Source organism: Argopecten irradians, chromosome 5 (assembly GCF_041381155.1).
Source record: "Argopecten irradians isolate NY chromosome 5, Ai_NY, whole genome shotgun sequence".
Taxonomy (NCBI): Eukaryota; Metazoa; Mollusca; class Bivalvia; order Pectinida; family Pectinidae; genus Argopecten; species Argopecten irradians.
The window spans coordinates 33,775,275-33,797,600 of record NC_091138.1 but is presented as its reverse complement, the minus strand read 5'-3'; the positions used below and the strand labels follow the sequence as shown (position 1 = coordinate 33,797,600).

General features: G+C 34.8%; 1 protein-coding gene across 5 annotated transcripts in view; it reads right to left on the bottom strand.

Annotated features, from left to right (window-relative positions):
• Positions 1–3,306: 3,306 nt before the first annotated feature.
• The window catches only part of LOC138323613 (WD repeat and FYVE domain-containing protein 3-like), a 59,501-nt gene continuing 40,481 nt past the window's right edge, over positions 3,307–22,326 (bottom strand). For 4 of the 5 annotated variants that reach the window (XM_069268331.1, XM_069268332.1, XM_069268334.1 and 1 more), the window contains 25 exons: positions 21,904–22,036; positions 21,625–21,707; positions 20,965–21,136; positions 20,287–20,495; positions 19,869–20,017; positions 19,549–19,605; positions 19,118–19,264; positions 18,609–18,692; positions 18,348–18,402; positions 17,863–17,982; positions 17,357–17,474; positions 17,108–17,214; positions 16,537–16,690; positions 16,185–16,276; positions 15,576–15,788; positions 15,169–15,313; positions 14,501–14,655; positions 14,146–14,238; positions 13,538–13,771; positions 12,992–13,114; positions 12,636–12,695; positions 11,441–12,116; positions 10,217–10,328; positions 9,718–9,915; positions 3,307–7,516 (listed from right to left, as the gene is read on the bottom strand). In XM_069268331.1, coding sequence (XP_069124432.1) covers positions 7,387–7,516; positions 9,718–9,915; positions 10,217–10,328; positions 11,441–12,116; positions 12,636–12,695; positions 12,992–13,114; positions 13,538–13,771; positions 14,146–14,238; positions 14,501–14,655; positions 15,169–15,313; positions 15,576–15,788; positions 16,185–16,276; positions 16,537–16,690; positions 17,108–17,214; positions 17,357–17,474; positions 17,863–17,982; positions 18,348–18,402; positions 18,609–18,692; positions 19,118–19,264; positions 19,549–19,605; positions 19,869–20,017; positions 20,287–20,495; positions 20,965–21,136; positions 21,625–21,707; positions 21,904–22,036 — 3,819 coding nt within the window. In that variant the 3' untranslated portion in view covers positions 3,307–7,386. The remainder of the gene's footprint in view (positions 7,517–9,717; positions 9,916–10,216; positions 10,329–11,440; positions 12,117–12,635; positions 12,696–12,991; positions 13,115–13,537; positions 13,772–14,145; positions 14,239–14,500; positions 14,656–15,168; positions 15,314–15,575; positions 15,789–16,184; positions 16,277–16,536; positions 16,691–17,107; positions 17,215–17,356; positions 17,475–17,862; positions 17,983–18,347; positions 18,403–18,608; positions 18,693–19,117; positions 19,265–19,548; positions 19,606–19,868; positions 20,018–20,286; positions 20,496–20,964; positions 21,137–21,624; positions 21,708–21,903; positions 22,037–22,326) is intronic. The other variant, XM_069268336.1, reaches the window with a different exon arrangement.

The following is a 22,326-nucleotide window of genomic DNA, read 5'->3' as shown; positions in this document are numbered from 1 at the left end:
CTTTATTTTTCTTTTCATCCTTTTGTATCCATAAACACACCCACATATATACCCATTGATACCCCAAATAATTGGTAAAACCATTCCATTCTCTGGTTAAATAGTAATAAAAGTAACAAAAATTACAAAATCAAGAGGTATAAATTGTATGAAATAATCAATGTTACAAAACTGAAAATGGCACCATTATGAATGTTTTATAAACACTAAACTGTGATAAACACACAGAAACAACATGTATCATTTGGTCCATTTAAGTCACCAATTATGCCCATTTTGATAGCTTTGATAAGCCACTAGATGTATTGACTCCTCTATTAGTCCAACTTCAATTAACATAAATTTACATTAATTAAAACAAATTATTGTGTCTGGACCAACAGGTAATGTGGAGAACTACACAGGAAGTTGGAGGAAATGAGAAACACATTTCTAGCAATATCAACAGGAAGATTTTGTAAAATATTACATATATCTACTGTCAGTCTACAGATAATATTTTAGTTCATATCTCATTATTTGTTATCAATTACAAAATAACCTTAATCAAGTTTATGACTTATCAGTTTTTAAATCAGTGGCTTATTTATGAAGAATACCTGAGAATTAGACTTCTCATTGGCAATGTACTCTTAGGTTTAGCATACACCTGTTACAATCATAAACATACATATGTATTTGTTTTAGTGCAATCAAATTTATACACAAAACTTTATTTTTTTTTTAGCCTAATGATGAATCTATCTATTCAAAATGATTGTTATGTACAGAATTAGCGCAATTATAGTTTCACACATAAGGTTTTCTGACACAAAAAGCTCTTACCCTATTCACACCTGAAGATACATTTAGATTCTGATACTTCAAAGACTGGAATAGTCCATTTTGGAATTTCAGGGATGAATGGGTTAAATGTTAATACCACTAAAATATGTATGGATACAGTACAAGATTATCACAGGAGTATGCTTCCAAAGAGCAGAGTATCAAAACTTGTAGATTTATAGAGTTACATATACAAGGCAGCAGACTGTTACCCCATAGTTAGGGTAAAAACATGAACTCTCTTAAATGGAGGGGAGAGAGTTGAGTGACATAACTTTGAGCTAAGAAAGTTCATCTAAATATCCTCTGCATTTCTAAAATTTCTTCTACAAAACATTTTTCTGAAAAATTCATTTTGATTATGATTTTTTTCGGCTTGAAGGATATTTTGGTTTTTAAGGGTGGTTTAATGAATGCACTGTAACAGGTACTTTCCTACAGACTGCATTTATATCAATTAAAACAATTAATACACACTGAAATTTAGGAAGAAGAATTACATGTTCATGTAATTATATTAATTGTAATACAAAAAAATGTACAACAATTTAAGAATGCATTGAAGAATTTAACACATTTAATGTGACATAACTTAAACAAGCAATAGTATAACATCGCCTCACTAGACATGAACAAAATAAATCACATTGTTTTCAAATAATCACTAAACAAAATTACAATTTATTGATTTAAAGCAAAATTCCTCTACACTATGCCTCTATCAAAAATCAAAACATCATTTGAACATTTCTTTCTTTATTGCACATCACATGAAAAAAAAAACTGGCAGTGAAAGATATTCACCAATAGAAAATCACAAAATTAATATATTGATCCATAGCCAGAGAAGGGTTTCAGTTGAGAGGTTGAATACAAATTCCTTATATCCAATGGTTTGGAGTTTTCTTGTATTGACATTTATTACATATACGTTCATTGTGAGATACCAAAATTGACGATTTACTGTTGATTAGTTCCACCATCCGGTGATTGTGATTTCATTGGGACATATTTTGACATGATTTTTGTCACGCCAGCATCAAAGGAGGGTGGGACTAATCAATGGTAAATTGTACTTTACCCACTTCAGGTTGGTATCTCAAAATTCACATATTTATATTTATAATTTTTACCCTACAGAATTTACACAGAAATTCACGTTCTTTATGCAATGCCAGTAAGGTTTCATAGTGTTGTCGTTTGTAATAGCCTCAAACCAGGCTAAGCCTTCAAGGTGGCCAAGTTTCACCTGACTTAGACATGCTGACAGATAGATGGTCTGGTGTAGGATTGTTAGTGCAAAAGTATATTTAGGTCTGGTGTAAGTGTTAAAGAATATTGATCGATCCATATCATATTAATTTCAAACAAAGTAAAAAAAAGATATAATCTTCAGCAAAAAACATTTTCAGCTTTAGGTAAATTTCATCTTTGCTGAATTTTAAATTACCATATTAGACTTCTATATTTCACCTTCAATGGGTCTATAATAAAAGTGCATTGTTTAGTACAAGTACCAATAAATAATAGATCAGCGACTGTTCATGATAGATAATTATATAATCAACCTCGATTACTATACCAGGTAACTGGTCTAACTAAATTATCAACTCTTTCTTAATCATTAAAATGTCTTAATCATTAGAATTAAATTCCTTGTCCTCAACAAACATACCTGTACTTTCACTTTTATTTACAACAGAACGACAATTTTTATATAGGTTCAGTTCTAAAACTAACAAAACATAACATAATGCTTCAATATAATTCAAAACAGAAACAATACTGGAGACTGATGGGGAGAGATTCCTTACAATGTGGGTAATATAATAGATTTTTATGTTAGAAGTAATGATATCAATGTGGATAAACACTAGTGTTTTGTATGAAGTTATCAGAAGGGTATAAAACCATGGATACTTGACAATCTTTACCATGGATACTTTACAATCTTTACCATGGATACTTTACAATCTTTACCATGGATACTTGACAATCTTTACCATGGATACTTGACAATCTTTACCATGGATACTTGACAATCTTTACCATGGATACTTGACAATCTTTACCATGGATACTTGACAATCTTTACCATGGATACTTGACAATCTTTACCATGGATACTTGACAATCTTTACCATGGATACTTGACCATGGATACTTGACAATCTTTACCATGGATACTTTACAATCTTTACCATGGATACTTTACAATCTTTACCATGGATACTTGACAATCTTTACCATGGATACTTGACAATCTTTACCATGGATACTTGACAATCTTTACCATGGATACTTGACAATCTTTACCATGGATACTTGACAATCTTTACCATGGATACTTGACAATCTTTACCATGGATACTTGACAATCTTTACCATGGATACTTGACAATCTTTACCATGGATACTTTACAATCTTTACCATGGATACTTGACAATCTTTACCATGGATACAATCTTTACCATGGATACTTGACAATCTTTACCATGGATACTTGACAATCTTTACCATGGATACTTGACAATCTTTACCATGGATACTTGACAATCTTTACCATGGATACTTGACAATCTTTACCATGGATACTTGACAATCTTTACCATGGATACTTGACAATCTTTACCATGGATACTTGACAATCTTTACCATGGATACTTGACAATCTTTACCATGGATACTTGACAATCTTTACCATGGATACTTGACAATCTTTACCATGGATACTTGACAATCTTTACCATGGATACTTGACAATCTTTACCATGGATACTTGACAATCTTTACCATGGATACTTGACAATCTTTACCATGGATACTTGACAATCTTTACCGTGGATACTTGACAATCTTTACCATGGATACTTGACAATCTTTACCATGGATACTTTACAATATTTACCATGGATACTTTGCAATTTTTATGTTGGATACTTGACAATTTTAATCCATTCAAGGAGTCTCCTCCAAAGTTATATTGCAGGATACAGATAGAATAATGTCTCCTCACTCAAAACCATCAAGTTTACTTTAACAACATTGTAACCTAACTCCAATTGCTTTTAAAATGTGCTGAATGCAATTAAACTGTTTGCTTCCTGATACTTAATTTTCTGTGGAGAATTATTGTACATGGTGCAGAATCACCCATATACCTACTAGAAATAGCAGTATTACATGTAATTATTCAATAAACTTAAATTTTTATGCCAATACATAAATACCCTTACAAATGCCCTTACCAGTTCATAAAATTTTGGTTTATGCAAACATTGTAGCTTTGATATTCACTGCTTATTTATTTCCAAACAATAAAGTTATACACAATAGCAACAAATTTCAATCAACTTTTGAATATATTAACAAACCTTGTTACAATTATGCAGATAATGAAATTAATCTCAAATTTACACATGATCACCATATTTTTAGAAGGATTACATGTCCATGTTGAAAAATTTTGTTTTGTCTTGATGGTAATGTAAACCAAATCTTTTTTACAGCAAGTTATTTTCACATTTTCATGCCTAAAGATTTTTTTCCAAATTCAAATTGCATGTGATAAACGTAAAATTAAATTGAAGTGAAAAATAAAACGGTTTACTGTAACATGAATACTAGGGTCTACGTTTGCTATGACGACATGTTTGTAAAACAGCACAGTAAAAACAGCAGGTAAAGGCTAAAACCTGTATAACAATATCATTATAGTGCAAATATTTACCAACGTGATCATTTATATACATACACCATTTGAAATCAACTAATGGAAGTGGAATTTAACATGTAACAGTTTCATATACATTATGGTGTCTCTGTACATTGGATAGCGGCTGCTTCAGCGACCGACGGTACACTCTACTATACATATATCTTATGTACTAGTGAACTTATATAGACAATCACATACAGGGGCAACAACATGAAAAGATAAAATATCACAGATAGCTATTGACAGAAACAAAACATCTCTATTCCGCCATTAAATAAAACAGAGTTATCTACTCTTGAAAGCAGGTATTGATTGTTATAATCTATCATTGATTTTTGTGAAAAAGTTCAAAATTTGAGAGAAAATGAGTCAATTTAATTTTCCACATGCAAACTAATGACATAACAGGAAGTACCTCTTACCAAGGGGAGACAACTGACATAACAGCAAGTACCTGATCAAAAGGGGAGATAACTCTGCATTTCAAAATGGCTGGATACAAAACTCTATGGTTAATGGTAACTTTATAACTTATTTATCTATTCTCTGGTATACAACCTTGGCTTTGGTGCGGAAGTACTTAAAAGTGGCGATATACAGACAAATTACACCACATGTATACAGTTATATATACAGGCAAGCACAACATGTATTATGATCATGTGTATTGTTGGTTCCATCTTCCTTAGTAAACTTTACTACCAGTCACTGAGTATGAAGATTGAAAACTTGCATAATAAACTATAGCTCCAATCTTCTGTAGAACTTTTATAATGTTCCTATTAAGTTACACACCAAAGACGACTTAACAAAGACAAGATATCACAACACAATAACAGATCATTTTGATCATCAACATATTTGTCTGGTCTAACTCAGACATCAAATCTAAATACCCTAAGCTTGGTGCTTCCATTACTTGTTGTGCGATGTCTATTCCTATCTACGCTACCTTTGGATATTTTGTAATCCTGACAAGGTCTCTTATTTATACTACTCTATATTCAGACAACGTTTTAGCTATGCTACCCTTGTTGAAACTAATTGTCTCGTCTGGCAATTTCTGGTGCAAATCAATTTATTTTTTAAAACACAAAATGTTTCAAAATGTATAGCTCCACTACAATGTGTGTAACTGGATGTTTTACCAAAATGACCAAGAGTTCTACCTAAACTTTGACAATAAGTTCTTATCATTTGGGATGCATAGCTACAACTCTACTTTTTGTTTGGCTATATAAACCATTAGTGTGTGTATTTTTTTCACCTTTTACCTATCTAGGTCATATTAACCATTGCTAAGATGAAACAAACCATTTTCACTGCACACCTAGCTATACTAAAACATCAACCATGGTATACTTGTAACCAGACATGTGGACAAATCTTTCTAATCCAACTTTAGCAAAACTAGTATCTTAACATACACAAACACAAACCTATAGATATCCATGACTTTTTAGCCAAACAAAAATATAAGCAATTTGAAACTCACAAATGCACAACTCCTAAATTATAAATCCATGGAGTACAAAATGTATGGTTGGTATTTTTTTTCCAGAAACAAAGCTTATAAATAAACAAGAAGTCAACTACCAAAAATCTGTTGGTAATTTTGGTAGCAAAACCCTAACTACTAGGTTTAAAAAGTAGAAACAAAATGGCTGAAGACGGCCTGGGAATGTGAAGCATACAATATTCCAGCAGAGATAAATGATGTATTGCACATTGAGAAATACCCTGTAGTGGAATGAGACGGTTGATCATGTGATATAGTACAGGAATGGCTTTATGATACACTAGAAAGTTCAATACAACACAATCTAAAATGGTTCTCATTTTACTACAATGGTTTTCTCCATTTCTAATCCATCAACAAATGTGCGTGATATAACAAGTTTATAACGGCTAATCTCATTTTTTCATACTTCTAGAACATGTATACAATAATGTAATTAAAGATTATCATAATAATAGAATATTTGTTGACAGATACTTTGAATCCATCCAACGCCTAACTCAATATAAAGTCTGGGTTGATTTTGGCAACTATTTCACCATGCCTTTGAAATCTATTTCTTTTTAAATATTCTGTGACCTTCCAAATTACTAAAAATGTGAAGAATATGGAAAAACGGTCTTAGCATTCAATACAAAAATCGTTTTTTTCCTCTGAATTTCCTAGTTTCTTCTGTCTGAATTCCCTGATTTCTCCTTTCATAACATATCATGAACAGATCAGGCAGTGGTATTGATACCTCACTTAAAACGTCAAATCAAGATATTCTAGCCAACTTTAGCTATTGAAGTACAAATGACATTGTCATTTATAATCTTTCAAAATTTTGTCCCAACATGGTCTATAAAGTGTACACTGGAAGTCTTTAACTCATCAACCAGGCCTTTGATTTATGTAGCCAACGACTTGCAATAGTAGATATCACTTAAAATTTATTAAGTGCCCACAAAGACTAAACAAGTAAGCAATAAGGATTACTCAGAGATCTGTAAGTATCGCCGATTTAAACGACTATACACGACTTCTGAATGTGGATGAAGCCTTATCTGTAGAAAACACAAGATGAATCACAGATTTAACCGAAGACTTCAGGCTTGACACCAAAGGCATAGACGAAACTTGCATATTTGGCCGACACTTTCACACCTGAATATGATATCACCCAGCTTGTAGACACTGTCACACAAATTGGTAAAGCCTAAGCTTGAAGGCCTATCTGAAGACTTACTGTATATAAAAGTATCAATATGAACTACATTTGTGGCCTGATGAAGGCGTGATGAATTGCACATAATGGTCATAATGGTTCTGGCCTAATGAGCCTTATGATTTGTTATGAGTGATGGTGTCTGTGGCAGCCTGCTGGGCTTTGATAATATTATAGCATGCTTGGCATACACGTACTGGTCGAAGAATCCTAAGTCGTCTGATCTCTGTCTCGTACTTACTACATCTGAAAACAAGGTCAAAATTCAAATTATTAATAGAAAGTTTATAGACTAACTCAAGTAAAATTTGAATCTTTTATGTTCACAATGAGTAATTTGTCTAGCAACACATGTATTCCATAGGGGTTGAATAGTGGTTTTAATGCATAAATGGTAAACGTAGTATGAACGCCATGGCACTAATTCACGTACCACGTGATACCTGATAACGTTTGTGAAGGACTTGCATCTACAGTAGTGATGGAACATAACTCTTTGTAATCTTTCTGCTGACATGACGCTAGCGCAGGATATCATCTTTTAATGTCATTCCATCACCAATAGAAACATTAGTCCCGCACGCACCTTGTCAGGTATCACATGGTACATGAATTAGTCCCATTGGATACAGACAAGGTAGTGATTGTGCTAATCTAAGTGCAACTTCTATTCCATGGCCTATAAAGGACATGTATAAATCAGGACAAATACATTAAGATATTTATACACAGTACATGAATACAGTAACACCCCTATAACTCGAACAGCAAGGGACCATGTCAATAGTTCGAGGAATACAGGGTATTCGACTCATCCGAGGTTGGTCACGATCAACAGTCAAAATGTCCGGTCTCAAACTATGACAAACAATGCACGACAATGACATTTTAATTACCCTATCTTTCAACATTTTGGATTTCTTTATTTAAGTGTTTTATTGATAGCAATATCAAGTTGCAAAAAAAATGTATAACATAAATTTAGCGTTTGAAAAAGCTAACAAGAAAGCCCTAAATCATTCACAACAGAGTAAGCGATTGTCATCTAGGTCAATGTAGAATCCATATTGGTCAACAAGGAGTACATTTCTATTATTTAATTATCATAAATCATTTAAAACATTTACAAAATATATACTCACAATAAAGTTATTAACCAGCATATTTACGGACATAAGAAATGATCTTTATAGATGTCTTTTTAGTAAAAGCGTAACGTTGGGTTACATGTCTTTACGAGTAAAGTTACAAAATACAATTTACGTGATATGGAACGCACTGATAAAATGTACTTTGCATATATCGTTTGATATTGTTTACATCTTTTGATAAATAACATTGTGTTAGCCTGTTGAAATATTCAAATAAAGTAAGCGTCAAACAACGACTTGCGATCGTGTAGGTACGTGTAGGTAATAATGACACCGTTAATCTCTTAATTACCTAAAGGCTCGACATGCCAACTGTATAAACACAAGATCGTGAGCAATTATCCATGTCGGTCGGTGCAGTCAGGTGTGACACAGGTAAAAAAATCTCAAGGGCTGAACACCTGTCCGACGAATACATGGGTAAATACTATGTATTTGATGAAATGGGGACATATTTCTGTTCGAGGAATAAGAGGTATTCGACGAATAGCTTTTCGAGCTATCTGGGGTTTTGCTACATAGATTATATAGGGAGACGGTCGGAATTGAAATTTTGTAAATGTAAAGATCAAAAGTAAAAGTAATGTTATAATGGTAGAGTCTATATTTGTGATAAATCTATTTTTTTTTAACTACTCAAAAACAACACCCTTCACTCATTCACACCTGAAAGTCATAATGAACTGTTCTAGACTTTGGATCAGAAGAGTTTAAAATATGTCTTCAGGGCTGAATGAGTTAAACACAAAAGTATGATAAAATCTATATCATCTGTATGAACACTTTATCATTCTAATATTAACTCTAACATACAATTCCAATAACTTTTGATACAATGTGATCAGAGAGTGCATAAAAACAGAGTTTGTTTACTCTGTGTGTTAACGTTACTGAAGTTAAATAATATTCCTTTTGAATAATGATGAAGCGCATCAGTAGATTACTTTTCCATTATCTTGTAAGTGCAGTTGAACCTCAATATCTTGTACTGCATTTAACCAAACAGCACTTGTGTCCCTGTAAGTACACCCTCCCTATAAATGCTTATTGGATTGAATACAGTACATGTACAGCTCAAATTGTTCAGCTGAAACACCTAGCTTATGTAATATGAAGTGTTTCTTTGTTCCTTGGTGAAATTAGCATCACAGTAAATATTCTAAATAATTTAACTTTAAATGTTGAATTTTAAATAACGAGGTTCAGCTTTAAATTTTTTTTGAAGATATAATTGGCTTTTCACTCCCAGATTGCACCCTTAGACCATTCTACTATTAAAACATGCTATGTTCCAACCTGGAGCAGAAGACCTGTCCACAGTTGCGACAGTGGTGTCTGCGTTCTGCAAAGGAGAAGCGAACGTTACACGTTGGACAGGTCTCCGCACCATCATCCTTCATCCAATGGTCAGCTACTACCTTGCCGGGTTGGTCAGTTACTGTCCAGCTGAAGATTCGGCCTTTGGCGTCACCAACATACACTGTCTTGTGGTCCCTAGAAAATGGAAAATAAAACAATTTGCAAATACATAGCTTATCAGGATGCTCTTATCGTCTTTTGAAGATATTGTTAGGACTATTAGGCGTACTTGAATATCATAACAGCACGAATTCTTATAATTGATAATAATTTTTCATCCATCCTCTGCAACATTTTCTAGGTGAAGCTAACCTATTCAGTATTTGCTCAGTGTTTGTTCAGGAAATCATAGAATTGAACAATTGAAAGAGAAAGCCACTGATTTGTAAAGTAACGAATTCTTGACTCTGAAGAAGGGAGATAATCCATGACTTACTTTGACACTGCAATAGCAGTAACAGCAGCAGGATCTTTATTGTCTTTGCGTTCGTAGGCTGTGTGCATTGTAAGTTTACTTCTAAACACAAGCTGTCGCTGCCATCTGAAACCTGCAATGTTACCACATTTGTTCAGCTTCGTAGCATTTCAAACGGTCAGAAAAAATACAATTTCGTGAGAACCCACGTGGTAATTTTTAACACAATATAATGTATAAAGAGCACTTGACTATAACGACTGCTCTCTATTTACCAATAGGATGTCTTAATACTTATTAGTAAAGAATCATTTTGATTACTTGGCAGACAAAAGAATAACAAGAGGCCCAGAGGGTCTGTATCGCTCACCTGTTTTTTGTTTTGTTTTAGTAATTCTGTGATTTAGTAATTAGTGATTCAAAAATCACAAAGACAAATTGACCCCACAATTTGTTTAATTTTGAATCCCAAACATATAATGATGCTATAGATACCATACAAATATGCTATCCAATACCTAGTTTCAGAGAGGAAGTAATTTGTATGAAAAGGATAAAGATAAGGATAAGGATGCTACTGTTGCATTATTAGTGCTCTCTCATTCTCAGTTGCACAGAAGAGTTAATTTATATGAAAATAGCCAAATTGACCACTTTTGACCCCATCCCTCAGGCTCGCGAGGGGTCAGCTCCATCAATTGTATAATTTTGAATCCCCACCCTATAATTATCCTTCCATTGCATTATGGGTACTATCTCATACTTAGTTTTGGATAAGAAGTCGTTTATATATAAATAGCCAAATTGACCCTTTTTGACCTCGCCCCTCAGGCGCTCCAGGGGTCAGACCTATCATTTGCACAAACATGAATCCCCACCCTATTAGGATGCTTCCATTGCATTATGAGTGATATCCCATGCTTAGTTTCAGATAAGAAGTCGTTAATATGGAAATAGCCAAATTGACCCCTTTTGATCTCGCCCTCAGGCCCAAGAGGGGTCAGCCCCATCATTTCTACAATTTTGAATCCCCACCCTAAAAGAATGCTACCATTACATTATGAGTGCTATTCCATGCTTAGTTTCAGAGAAGAAGTCGTTATATGGAAACAGCCAAATTGATGATGGACAGACGGACGACGGACGGTATGGCATCAGCTCACTTTGGTCCTTCGGAGCAAGTGAGCTAACGATACAATAGACAGATGTAGGGAAAGGAGTTCTGCCTCCTACTTGTTTAATTACCTTCACGTAATGCATTTCGTTTCCTTGGCTTCTTTTTCAGCAGATCTTCCATCGTTTTTGGTGAATTTTTTACTTCATTGTCTGGTATCACCTCAAAATCCGATGAAGCAGATTTGGATAGACTCGTAGACTCCTTATTGTCGTCCCCCATCTTAAGATCGGGCTGACTCTGGCTATAGTTGATCCCGTCCACCGTAAGTGAAACCAGACAAGGTTCTGACTGACATGGAAGCTGGGTATCACTGATGTTTGATTCGATCATGGTGTCCAGGGCATCGAGAGCCGGGTCTATCTCAACACCATCTGTACTTACTACATCGTCACCGCGGCACATATCACTTGTACTACTCGCAGTACTAATAACACTTCCATCATGAAATAAATCACATCGAGAGTCTCGTAAGTGTGACGGAATATGACTCTCACTCTCTGCTGATGAACCCATTTCTATTTCACGAGCCGTTAGATCAGGATCCTTAAAGTCTCGCAGTCTATCTACCACTGCCCTAGCATCACAGTAACTTGCACACGATTCTTTTCGTGATGTCTTTGGAATGTCGACCCCTTCACTCCCCATTGGTTCTCTCTGTTCTGCTACAGGGGTTATAACACATTGATCATCACTCTTCTCATTTTTGTTCTCAATTGGCACTTGTACATACTCAATAGACCACATCTATAAAACATTAAAGGTTAGTATTAGGTAAAATTTAACCCTCAAAGCAGAGCTAGTATTTAAATATATAACAGGTTTCTTTTTGTAATGTTTCTACCATAATTATCTACACGCAACAAACGATGGGCCGCTGATGATTTTCAATTTGCAGTGGGCTAGTAAATGAATGAAAATACAAGGCTGATGATGTACCATTGGTAAATGCTGATTTGACGATGATAGTAGGCTTGTGAGCTATACTAGACTGACCAAATTCATCACAGTCAACATCCCTGCAAGATCATTATTATAAGGCCAAAAAATAATAATTTGTCTGTTTAGGGTTACATTGGCAAAAAAAAATAGGGTCGGTAAGTCCGGGGATTTTTTTTTTGTGTCTTTCACTCTAAAATTGAAATCCTGACTTTTAGTTTTGTTTTCGTAGAAAAGTTGAGAAAAAAATTAGGGCTGGGGGTAAAAAATTAGGGTCGGTCGGATAACCCTAAACAGACGTATTATTTTTTTGGTCTAAGCACTTACCCTAACCACACCATCACTACTTCCTGTCATGATCACATTCCGACTGTCCCACTCAATAATCTGTAAAGTACAATACGATAAAATGTTGATGTGAGTAGAGGTGTTAATGTTACTAAAGTTTGACAGGAGCTTTAACTCTCTTCTATAATGTATGACAAAAGTGGAGATAGATGTGACAAATGCAAAGACAGACAGACAGACTTCCTGTGTTTCTGTGACATGGTGGATAAAATACTTAATGAATGACTTTCACATGGAACACTGAGGTCATTGTAGCAGTGAATATATTACCATAAAATGTGGGACAGTTGCCATAAGGTCGATGGTTTTTCTCATGATACTCTGGCCTAACTTACCTGGGACATAGCCAGACACAGGATTTGTTGACTACGAAGAGTAGCTGTGTTAACACAGGCGATCTCCTCTCCGTTGATAGACCACACGTACAGATAGGTTCCAGCACAGCTAGCAATATCTCCCTGTCAAAGCCAGCATGTCAATGTCAATCTCTTCTGCTGTGACTTCAGCAATTATTTATTTTCATGTGTCAAATACCAGACTTAAATGTTGATGCTACATAAATGCGCTTACATTTCTTTTTATTTCAACTTCATGTGTCGTTAATTATAGCCAAGAGTTCCCATGAATCATAATAGGACTAGATAGACATGGGCAACACAATGTGTCGTAGTTCAGATGGCTAGAAATCTGTTGTTCTTTCAATACAGATTTAAGCAATTTTGAATATCACATTCATCATTTCATAAGTACAGTTGTTCATCATATATAATAAGACTGTCAAGTAGCTGTCTATTCTTATTGGTAGATGAATCAATATGACAAAATAAAATCAACAATCTAAAAAAAACTTTAAAGTAGAAAGCTATAGGCTTATCTCATACCGTGAGTTCGTTAATACAGACTGCGGCTACTGGTGCTGAATGCCCCCGTAGCTGTCGGACATATTGTAGACGACTGAGGTCCCAGATAATACAACAGCGATCTCGAGATCCACTGACAATGACGTTGTAGGCCTGGGATGAGGCTAGACATGTGACTGTCTCCAGGTGACCAAACAATGGCTGTTTTAGCACCACTTTTTTCTCCTTTGGTCGATTCTCCCATACATTCACAACCTATTACAATACAAAGCAATTATTGTAACTTCATGAACAAGTAAATTCATTTTTACATTACGTTACATTACATTAGCTTTTGTGGTATACCAGTATTTTGTCAACTTCTATTCTCTTTTTTCCATATGGCAAGAGGTAATACTGAATAAGAAGCATACTGTTAATGCAAATATTTCAACAATAATTTCATTATAGTGCTTTACACACATGAAATTTGGCACTCAAGTATAATATCACTAATCTAATTTTCTATATGTCATTACAATAGTAATCACATGCATTATTGCATGTAGCAATTACATGATTGTACAACTTCATGATCATGATAATTTCTTTTCAGTGTCTAACTTGTCAGATTGTAAATTGACACTTACACAGCTGGTTCCTCCCGTGATGAAGATCTTGCCGTTAGGACATGTGGAACACAGAATTTCACCATTGTCTAGAGACTCGTACACACTAATGGCCTGTAGAAATAACATTAACTTAAGTGAGCAGCTGAACTCATTAACAAGTACAAAATGTTTGAATTCATAAATATGATAAAGTAACTTTGATTTAAATTACATATGGTTATTCCTTAAAATGTCTTCATGTAAATTCAGGTTAAAGAATTTGGACTCAATATTGATCTGAATTTTATCTGAATTCAGATCATGACATTTTGTTTGTGTAAACTGAACATGACGTAATTGAGGTTATCACCTTGTAATTGAAAATACTTTTTACCTTTTCTGACTCGTAGTTTCCGATGCGGACACTCTGATCAGCGAATCCCCAGGCCAGATATCTGTTGTACGCCGGAGGGATGAGGACTTTGTTCTGTTCCACAGCCAACACATACTTCTCATGCTGAGTGATCTGACCTACAGCACTCTTCAACTCTGTCAAGTATAAAGTGATCAAGGTTGATAACAGTTGCTAATATCAGTACTATAATCAAAGATACAATAAACAAGTTTAGTCCTCTATAGACATGTTAAACGTAGACTTAATTAAATACGATGATACGAGGCCGTGAGATGTGCAAAGCTAGAATGGTCATACCCATATTCCAACCGCTAACAATACTCTAATCTGATTGGTCAGGACCCCATATATGGGACAGACTACCTCTAAACGTATATTTCGTGTATACAGGACAAATATTTCCCGCTGTTTTCCCAAAATGTTGGAAAATAAAAATTCTTCTTTCTGGAACATACCCTTTATTTGGTAATTTTTGCAGGGATATTTTTGAAATTTCATAGAATATTGGTGTGGTAAAAAAAAAATTCATGAAATTTTAAGAAATTGACATCCATATCAAAAAGTTTTAATTTCAGAAATTTTAATTTTCCTGAGATAAGTCCAAATTTTCCATCAGAAAACTGGACATAGAGAGATTAAAGTTTTACCTTTAATAGTCTGTTTTGTAGGTCGTAGGTTGTCAACGTTATGAAAGAATAACTTCTCTGCCATGGCTGCAGGTATCGAGCCCATAGGGATGGGATCTAACATTTTAATATTCAGTCGCTTTTGAGGATGGGGTCTCTTAAAAAGCTGAAAAAGAATTATTTATTTTTATTTCCTGCTTTATTTCAGTAAATGTATATTATATTCTTGAATAGTATTAAACATTGTTGGTTTATATCCTTAAAAGTTATCTAGTGAAAGAATTCAGTAAAGTATCAGATCAAGGTTATCACTTTTTTTTATAAAACAATTCCGGAACATAAAGAACAAAATGAAATCATATACCTGTATTATCTAAAATCAATATTATAATAAATGTTAATAGGGCGGAAATAACTGCCAATCTTACCTGCTTGGGAATCTGGCCAAAGTTGTTGATGAATCCTATGGTTGCATTTTTCTTGAGAGGATCGTCGATACTATAGATGTCAACATTGCCCTCATAGAAGAGATGATGGAACACATTAATAGACTCCATAGCTGGCTGGCCGAGCTGTTTGTAGCCAAAGATCAGATCTATCCACTCGTGAAGGTGGGCACTCACATAATCACTCTCCAGAGCCTGAAAGAAAGTTTCAATTGTTTCAGTAATTTTTCAAGATTACCCATTATCCTAAATGAAGTGGTATAGTACACACTCACCTTTCACCAAGATAGCTGAGGTACAATTCCCCAACTGAACGTGAGAGAGTATTGAGAGCACATGCCTGATGTGGAAAATGGATATCCAGAATACAGCCTACATATGCGGACAAGTGACCCCGTAGGTCTGATATCCTCTTTGGGATATAGCATTACCATTTGGTATATATAATACTGAACAAGTTTTAAAATACAATAAACGTTTTATTATTGTATCTTTATCAAGTTCATCTTTTCAAAGCAGTAGATACTTATATTCTTTTAATCTTCTTTGATTTTAAACATTTAATAGCTCAGAATACAACAAAACTTGTACCTCTCTGTGAGCCCTGATAAACTCCCTTGGATCCTCACGCGCCCAAGGAGGGAGGACCACATCATCAAGCTGTACGCCACTCTGTTTCATTCCTACAATAAGGTTTCATAATAATGATATAACAAATGATAAATCTCCATCTAAATATATGTTGTTGTATTTTCTTTCTATTTTGCACTCATTTTGTTTTCAGTTTTTACCATCAATTCTATTCAATACAGAATGAAAATATTTTTTTATTTCTTTATGAATACTACATTAAATCAATCAATTGGTGGGCTAACCAGTTCACAAGAAATCAGGTATCATGACAAACAAATGTTACCAACAATACATATTTATATATACTTACCAAGATCAAAATTGTTTGAGTTTTTCAAGAATTCTGGTAGATAAAAGAACTCCGGGATGAGTTCCTTAACATCGGCCATGTTGTTTTTGGAAGCTGATAGCCAGTTTTCTTTGACGCTGTGGAACATTCTGTCAGCTAAATCAAAGTGTCCTCCCTGGCAACCGAAAAATCATAAATAACCTCATTATTCTGGAGTCATTTCCACCACTACAGAGTATAATTTAATTCTCCCAGCCAAAAATCCTTCCCCACAACCATGGAATGGAATTAAACAATTCACGTACCACATGATACCTGATAACGTTTGTGCGGGACTATTGTTTCTATTAGTGATGGAATGGCGGTAAAAGATGATAGCCCATGCTAAAGTCATTTAAGTGGAAAGAGTACACAGAGTTACGTTCATTCACCACTGGAGATGCTAGTCCCCACAAATGTCATCGGGTATCACGTGGTACATGATTTAGTCCCATTTCCCAAGTACATATCTTTTCAACAGCACAATATACAAAAGATTCTTTTCAAATTTTTAAATGTAATGGATATTACATTATCATTATGTTAGTCTTACCTGGAGACTTAGGAAATGCTGAGTAAAAGGTTCCATCCTGAGGAGATAAGAAGCTACAATCATGGCTGACGAGTAGTGGGTCCCATAATGGTAAGGCGGAGTCTCACCTGTACACAGGAAATAAAATATGGTCAATAGAAATGATTAGGTAAGTTTGTAAGAAATGTCTTGACATGAATGCCTACACATAATCCAGCTTCTTCAATACACTAAATCTTGACTGTGATTTCAACAAGTTGAACCACTGACCTTGAGGGTCGTCCCAGTCCTGGTATCGTTTCTTGAACTGTTTAAGTCGTTCAGGTGTCTGGGCCCCCATTGGTTTGGACAGATCGCGGAATGTCTCAGATTTGTACAGGTCCAGTTCCTGTAGATGAAATACAAAGTTGTAATGGAATCTGACATGGGTCTTGTCTTGATGATGGGTATGAGAGCATGTATTGATTGTATAGCTCATTTGAGCTGTACAAGTAGTGGGTCCCTACCCAAGTACAAGACAGAGTTATCATTCCATAGCAACCATATGATAACCCTGATCAGCATGGGATAAACTCCTGTTTCTAACCAATTGGAGTAATATAGTTAAACAAATAAATGTCTCCTCATTTTTATCAAGCAACATGAAGAATTTGAGTTGTTCCATAAAATAAATATATGCTACGATGAAATTTGAGTCATTTTATAAGTTGGGGTTCCTCTGTTTCTACAGACTATCCAAAACTAAATAGCACCGAGTAAGTCTTCTATAGTCCTACCTCTGAATCATAATCAGCTACAATCCAGGGGAACATCGGATACTGCATAAGGTCATTGTAGGATCGCCCGGCGAGCGTGTTAAGGTGCATCAGATACTGGAAGTTGTTTATCTCCCCTCTCTGTGAATGGAAAGTTTAACAACCCTATCTTGAAAAGGAGTAACAAAATATTATATTATTTCTATCAGATGTGTTTTCCAACAATTTTATCCCATTTAACACCATACTACACATAACCATAGTGATAAAACATAATATTGCATGATTGTGCAAGTTTGTAAAATTTGCTAATATAGAGTTATATCAATTAACTTTGCATAAAACATCCTTATAAATCTTACTGCCAAAATTTCTCAGGACAGTTATGCAATTTATATGAAATCCTGCTTTATTTGACAATCTCTATTATCTAACAGAATTACAACATTTCAATCAAATAACTTCTGACTGATAGAAGGACTTAGTCATACAAAAATATTCCTTACCTCCCATCTCTGTGTGACTGACTTTTCACCAATCAAGTTGCTGATTAATCCAGATCTGTTCAAAATAATTCATTTCATTATTAAATTTTTCCTAAAAATGAACAAGTAGTGATTTCATTTGATGAAATTTTAAATTTTGACATCCATTCCATTTATTTGATGAGAAGACAAAGAAACTGAGCACAAAAATGTCTTTTGTACAATTTTTTATTTCCCCCCCACCTATTGTCCTGTAACCGAAGAGAATATCCATATTCTTACCCTGCTTCCACTTTGGCGCCATGTTTTTGCCCTGAAACTGACTGTTGGGCATTGTCTGTCATAGAAGTAGCCACTGCCATAAACCTACAACACATAATGGCATTAAGGTAATGAGAATTCCATATACATGTATGTGAGTTTGCCACCTATGCAGCAGTTTAAAATCATCACTAAGAAATTTGGATATAAACAGACATGAATATTAATAGACCAAATGAAACAAAAGTTTCCATCTCCAGAAGCAGGGACTGTGACCTTTTACCTTTGATGCTAAAAAACAATCCCAAGAAAACTTTCCACACATAACAAAATTTTCCACACATAACAAAATTTTCCACCCATAACAAAATTTCCCACACATAACAAAATTTTCCACACATAACAAATTTTGTTGTGTAGTTAGACAATGATCAAGTGGATGGTCCATGTATCATGGACATCTTATGGCCTGAATATTTTAAGAAACTATGTGTTTTGCTTACAATTGTGAGCAGATGCCCAACACTTACTTTGCATAAACTTTGTTCCTGAGTTTCTTTGGGAATGATAATAAGTAGTTCCTTCCGTCTGCGGAGAAGAACTCTACAGCTATAGGTTGTAATAGATAACGCCGCTTGTGCACCTCTCTTATATCTTCATGGGCAAACTTGCTACATCTGTAAATAGAGAATTAATCTTGGTTATCTACCATATAAACTTGACAATTGATGAAACCCAGAAAATTGAAGGCCAATCCATCGTGAACTTATATGAAGACGAAACATTGCATTCTTTCAAAAAGAATTTTTTTTTCTATGAAAATGATAAGACTTCATATAAAATTCTATGAAGACGGGAGATAGTAACTGAATTATTCTGTTTAATCTGGCACTCAATTTTGGTATTTATCTTTTGAAAGACAGAAAGTCAGTTCAGTAAATGTTACATAGTCAGCACTTACATTCGTTTCTGTGATCCGGTGCCTTTTGTGGTTTTTGGAATTATTGGATCATGAAGGCTACAAGTACAAAATTTATTTGGAATTACAAATAAACCATTCATAAACTATAATTTAATTGTTCTATAGTTAGAATTATTATTCCTGGGTTCTTTGCATACTACATAATAAAACAAAGGGTCCAACATAGTTAAGTGGCCCGTTTCCAGAAATGTTATGGGTCCATTTAAACTTCTATGCAAACAGGATATTGGATGTGCAAATGGATTTATCACTGTGCATCAGTAGCCATTGTATGTATATAAGTAAATATGGAAACTTACTCTGGAGGTAGACTGTCGATGTCCCGGATTTCACGCGTCCTTAACATGGTAAAACCATCTATAACATAGAAGTGTTCCCGTCCAAACAGGAGAAGGCCTTCTGCTGTATCTAAACCCAATATCCTTGCACACCGGAAGATGTTGGTTATCTGGGAGAAATAGAGGAATAAAAAGAATAATGGATGGATAAAGTCAGTATTTTATCATACACATTTAAATGTTGACTGTAACAGATGGAAAAATGTTTCCAACTCCATATCAAATCCGAGCAACATGAGTAATACTATACACTCTAATTTATATTGGACATAATAATTGCATTATTTTACAGAGCCTTTATCACTAAACTGATACATTTCATTACTAGGTTTGACATTTGTGTGTCTATCTCTGGTCGGTATCCTTTCCTATGTCTCACCTTTTCTCCCTCGCCGAGGATCCTGAGGATAGTCTGATTGTTATCGGTCTTGCCCCCAGAATGCACCTCTGTCACAGTTTCACCAGTATTATCCTGACTCTCCTGTTTTTCAAGGTCGCCTTCTATGGTCGACTCGTCAAGGTCGTCGTCCGCCTCCGACGACTTTTGACTGTTAGACTGTGGTAGTAACTTAGGCATGCTCAGCATATCTACAAACAATCAGGACAGACTTAGTATTGGGTTTGATTTATTGTGTTACATGTACCATATTCGATCCAACAAGCATACCTGTCCCTATAAGCACCCTTCCCCCTAAATACAGAAGAAAACTTTGAAAACCGTGAAGATTTCTCCATTCAATTTCTTTTGAAAATTGTTTATTGGGTGACAGTCTGTGCAATAATTTTGTGAAATGTTAGCTCAAAGGTCCTATCAAGTACGATCTTTTTTATTATTATTAATTTTCAACTTCCCTGGGAGCTTATTGGAACAAATATGATACAGTCCATTTAATGCTTGGGCTTTTTCAGAATGTTATAGGTTTTAGTGTTAAAAGAAAACTAGTGTTTGGTACAACCTCCATATAAAATTGTGACAAAATGGGATGCAACAAGATAGCAGAGACACCCTCTATAGGACTCTTCCCACTTTTTATTAAATTAATTATCTAATACCTACCGACAGGAGACCTGTCTTCGTCCTGACCGCCCCCCGAACTGCCGGTCAGTCCACTGTCCACTCCCATCTGTATAGGCAGGATCTCTTTGCCATGCTCCACCAGGGTCTGTGGTCTGTACCGCTCGTAGTACTCCTTACTATCAAAGCTCATGGCTACCTTGTACTTCAATGGCTGAAAGACAGGAGAGAAATAATTAAGATCACCTGGCTCCAGGATCATGAAACAATCTTAGACTTTGTTTAGATTTGGCCAATCAGAAATGACTTAACTTTTTGAAACGTCATCTTTGATTAGCTGAGTCTAAACTTAAAACAATTTTGGACTTTTTTGTTTGTTTCATGATCCTGAAGTCTATTGTTGTATCAAGCCTAAATCACCAATATAAAGTAAAGTGTTATTAGATCTACACAAAGGTCATACTGAGAAATTTCTAAAAATCAAGTTCCAAAACAAAATTTGTAAATGGTTCTCTACTGTAAATCCTGGTATAGCATCCACCTCTATATAAAGACCAAATACTTAATATAACTATTTTCTGTGGGACCAAAATGGCAGATTTTAACCCGACACGTGTAATTGGCGATAAAGACCATTTTGCCACTTGGTTCATCCCTAGAGACGGGATTTGTACCTTAAGAAGTTAACTGAACAATACTCACACTGTCCTCCATGTCTGGTCTGTATGGGTAGTGCTGAAAGAAGATTTCATTCTTCACCATCTTCTTCCTCATTCGGCATGGACCTTTGCAATAAAATGAAGCATTCTGATTTGAATAAAAGTACAAATAGAACAACAAAATATCTGATATCTTAATTAAGAGTGATTATACCTCTGTATTACTAAAACAAATGACAGGAACTGAAGCTGACACAGTTATATGAGATATAACTCACTATTATTTATGTCTGTAGCGTCCACAGTAAGGGAGATAACTCACCTTCAGTCATGTCAGACTGCCACTTGTCCAGTCGACTCCCCACATGTGGTCCCCACAATCCCTTCTCTCGCAGTAGTTCCCCTTCAGTCTGTGCCCACTCCTCAGCCAGGTATTTAGCCATATGTTCTTGACCCTGCACAATGTGTAAATTGCTAATGATATAGGATTTGAAGTTGGTCGTATGAAAAATATTGTATTGCCTTGACATCAGCATCAACATACAGTAAGATGTAAAAGTTCATGGCAATAATGGAATAAGATTGTTAAACACATGAAATATGTCAAGGCATTTTCTAATATACAAAAGTTTCATTAACATTTTGATAAATAAAATTCTGAAAAATCTTTTCGGTTTTTAGGAATGCTTAATTCTTCTTTCCATGCATCAGAAATCAGAATAAATTTCATGTTTACCTGCAGTTA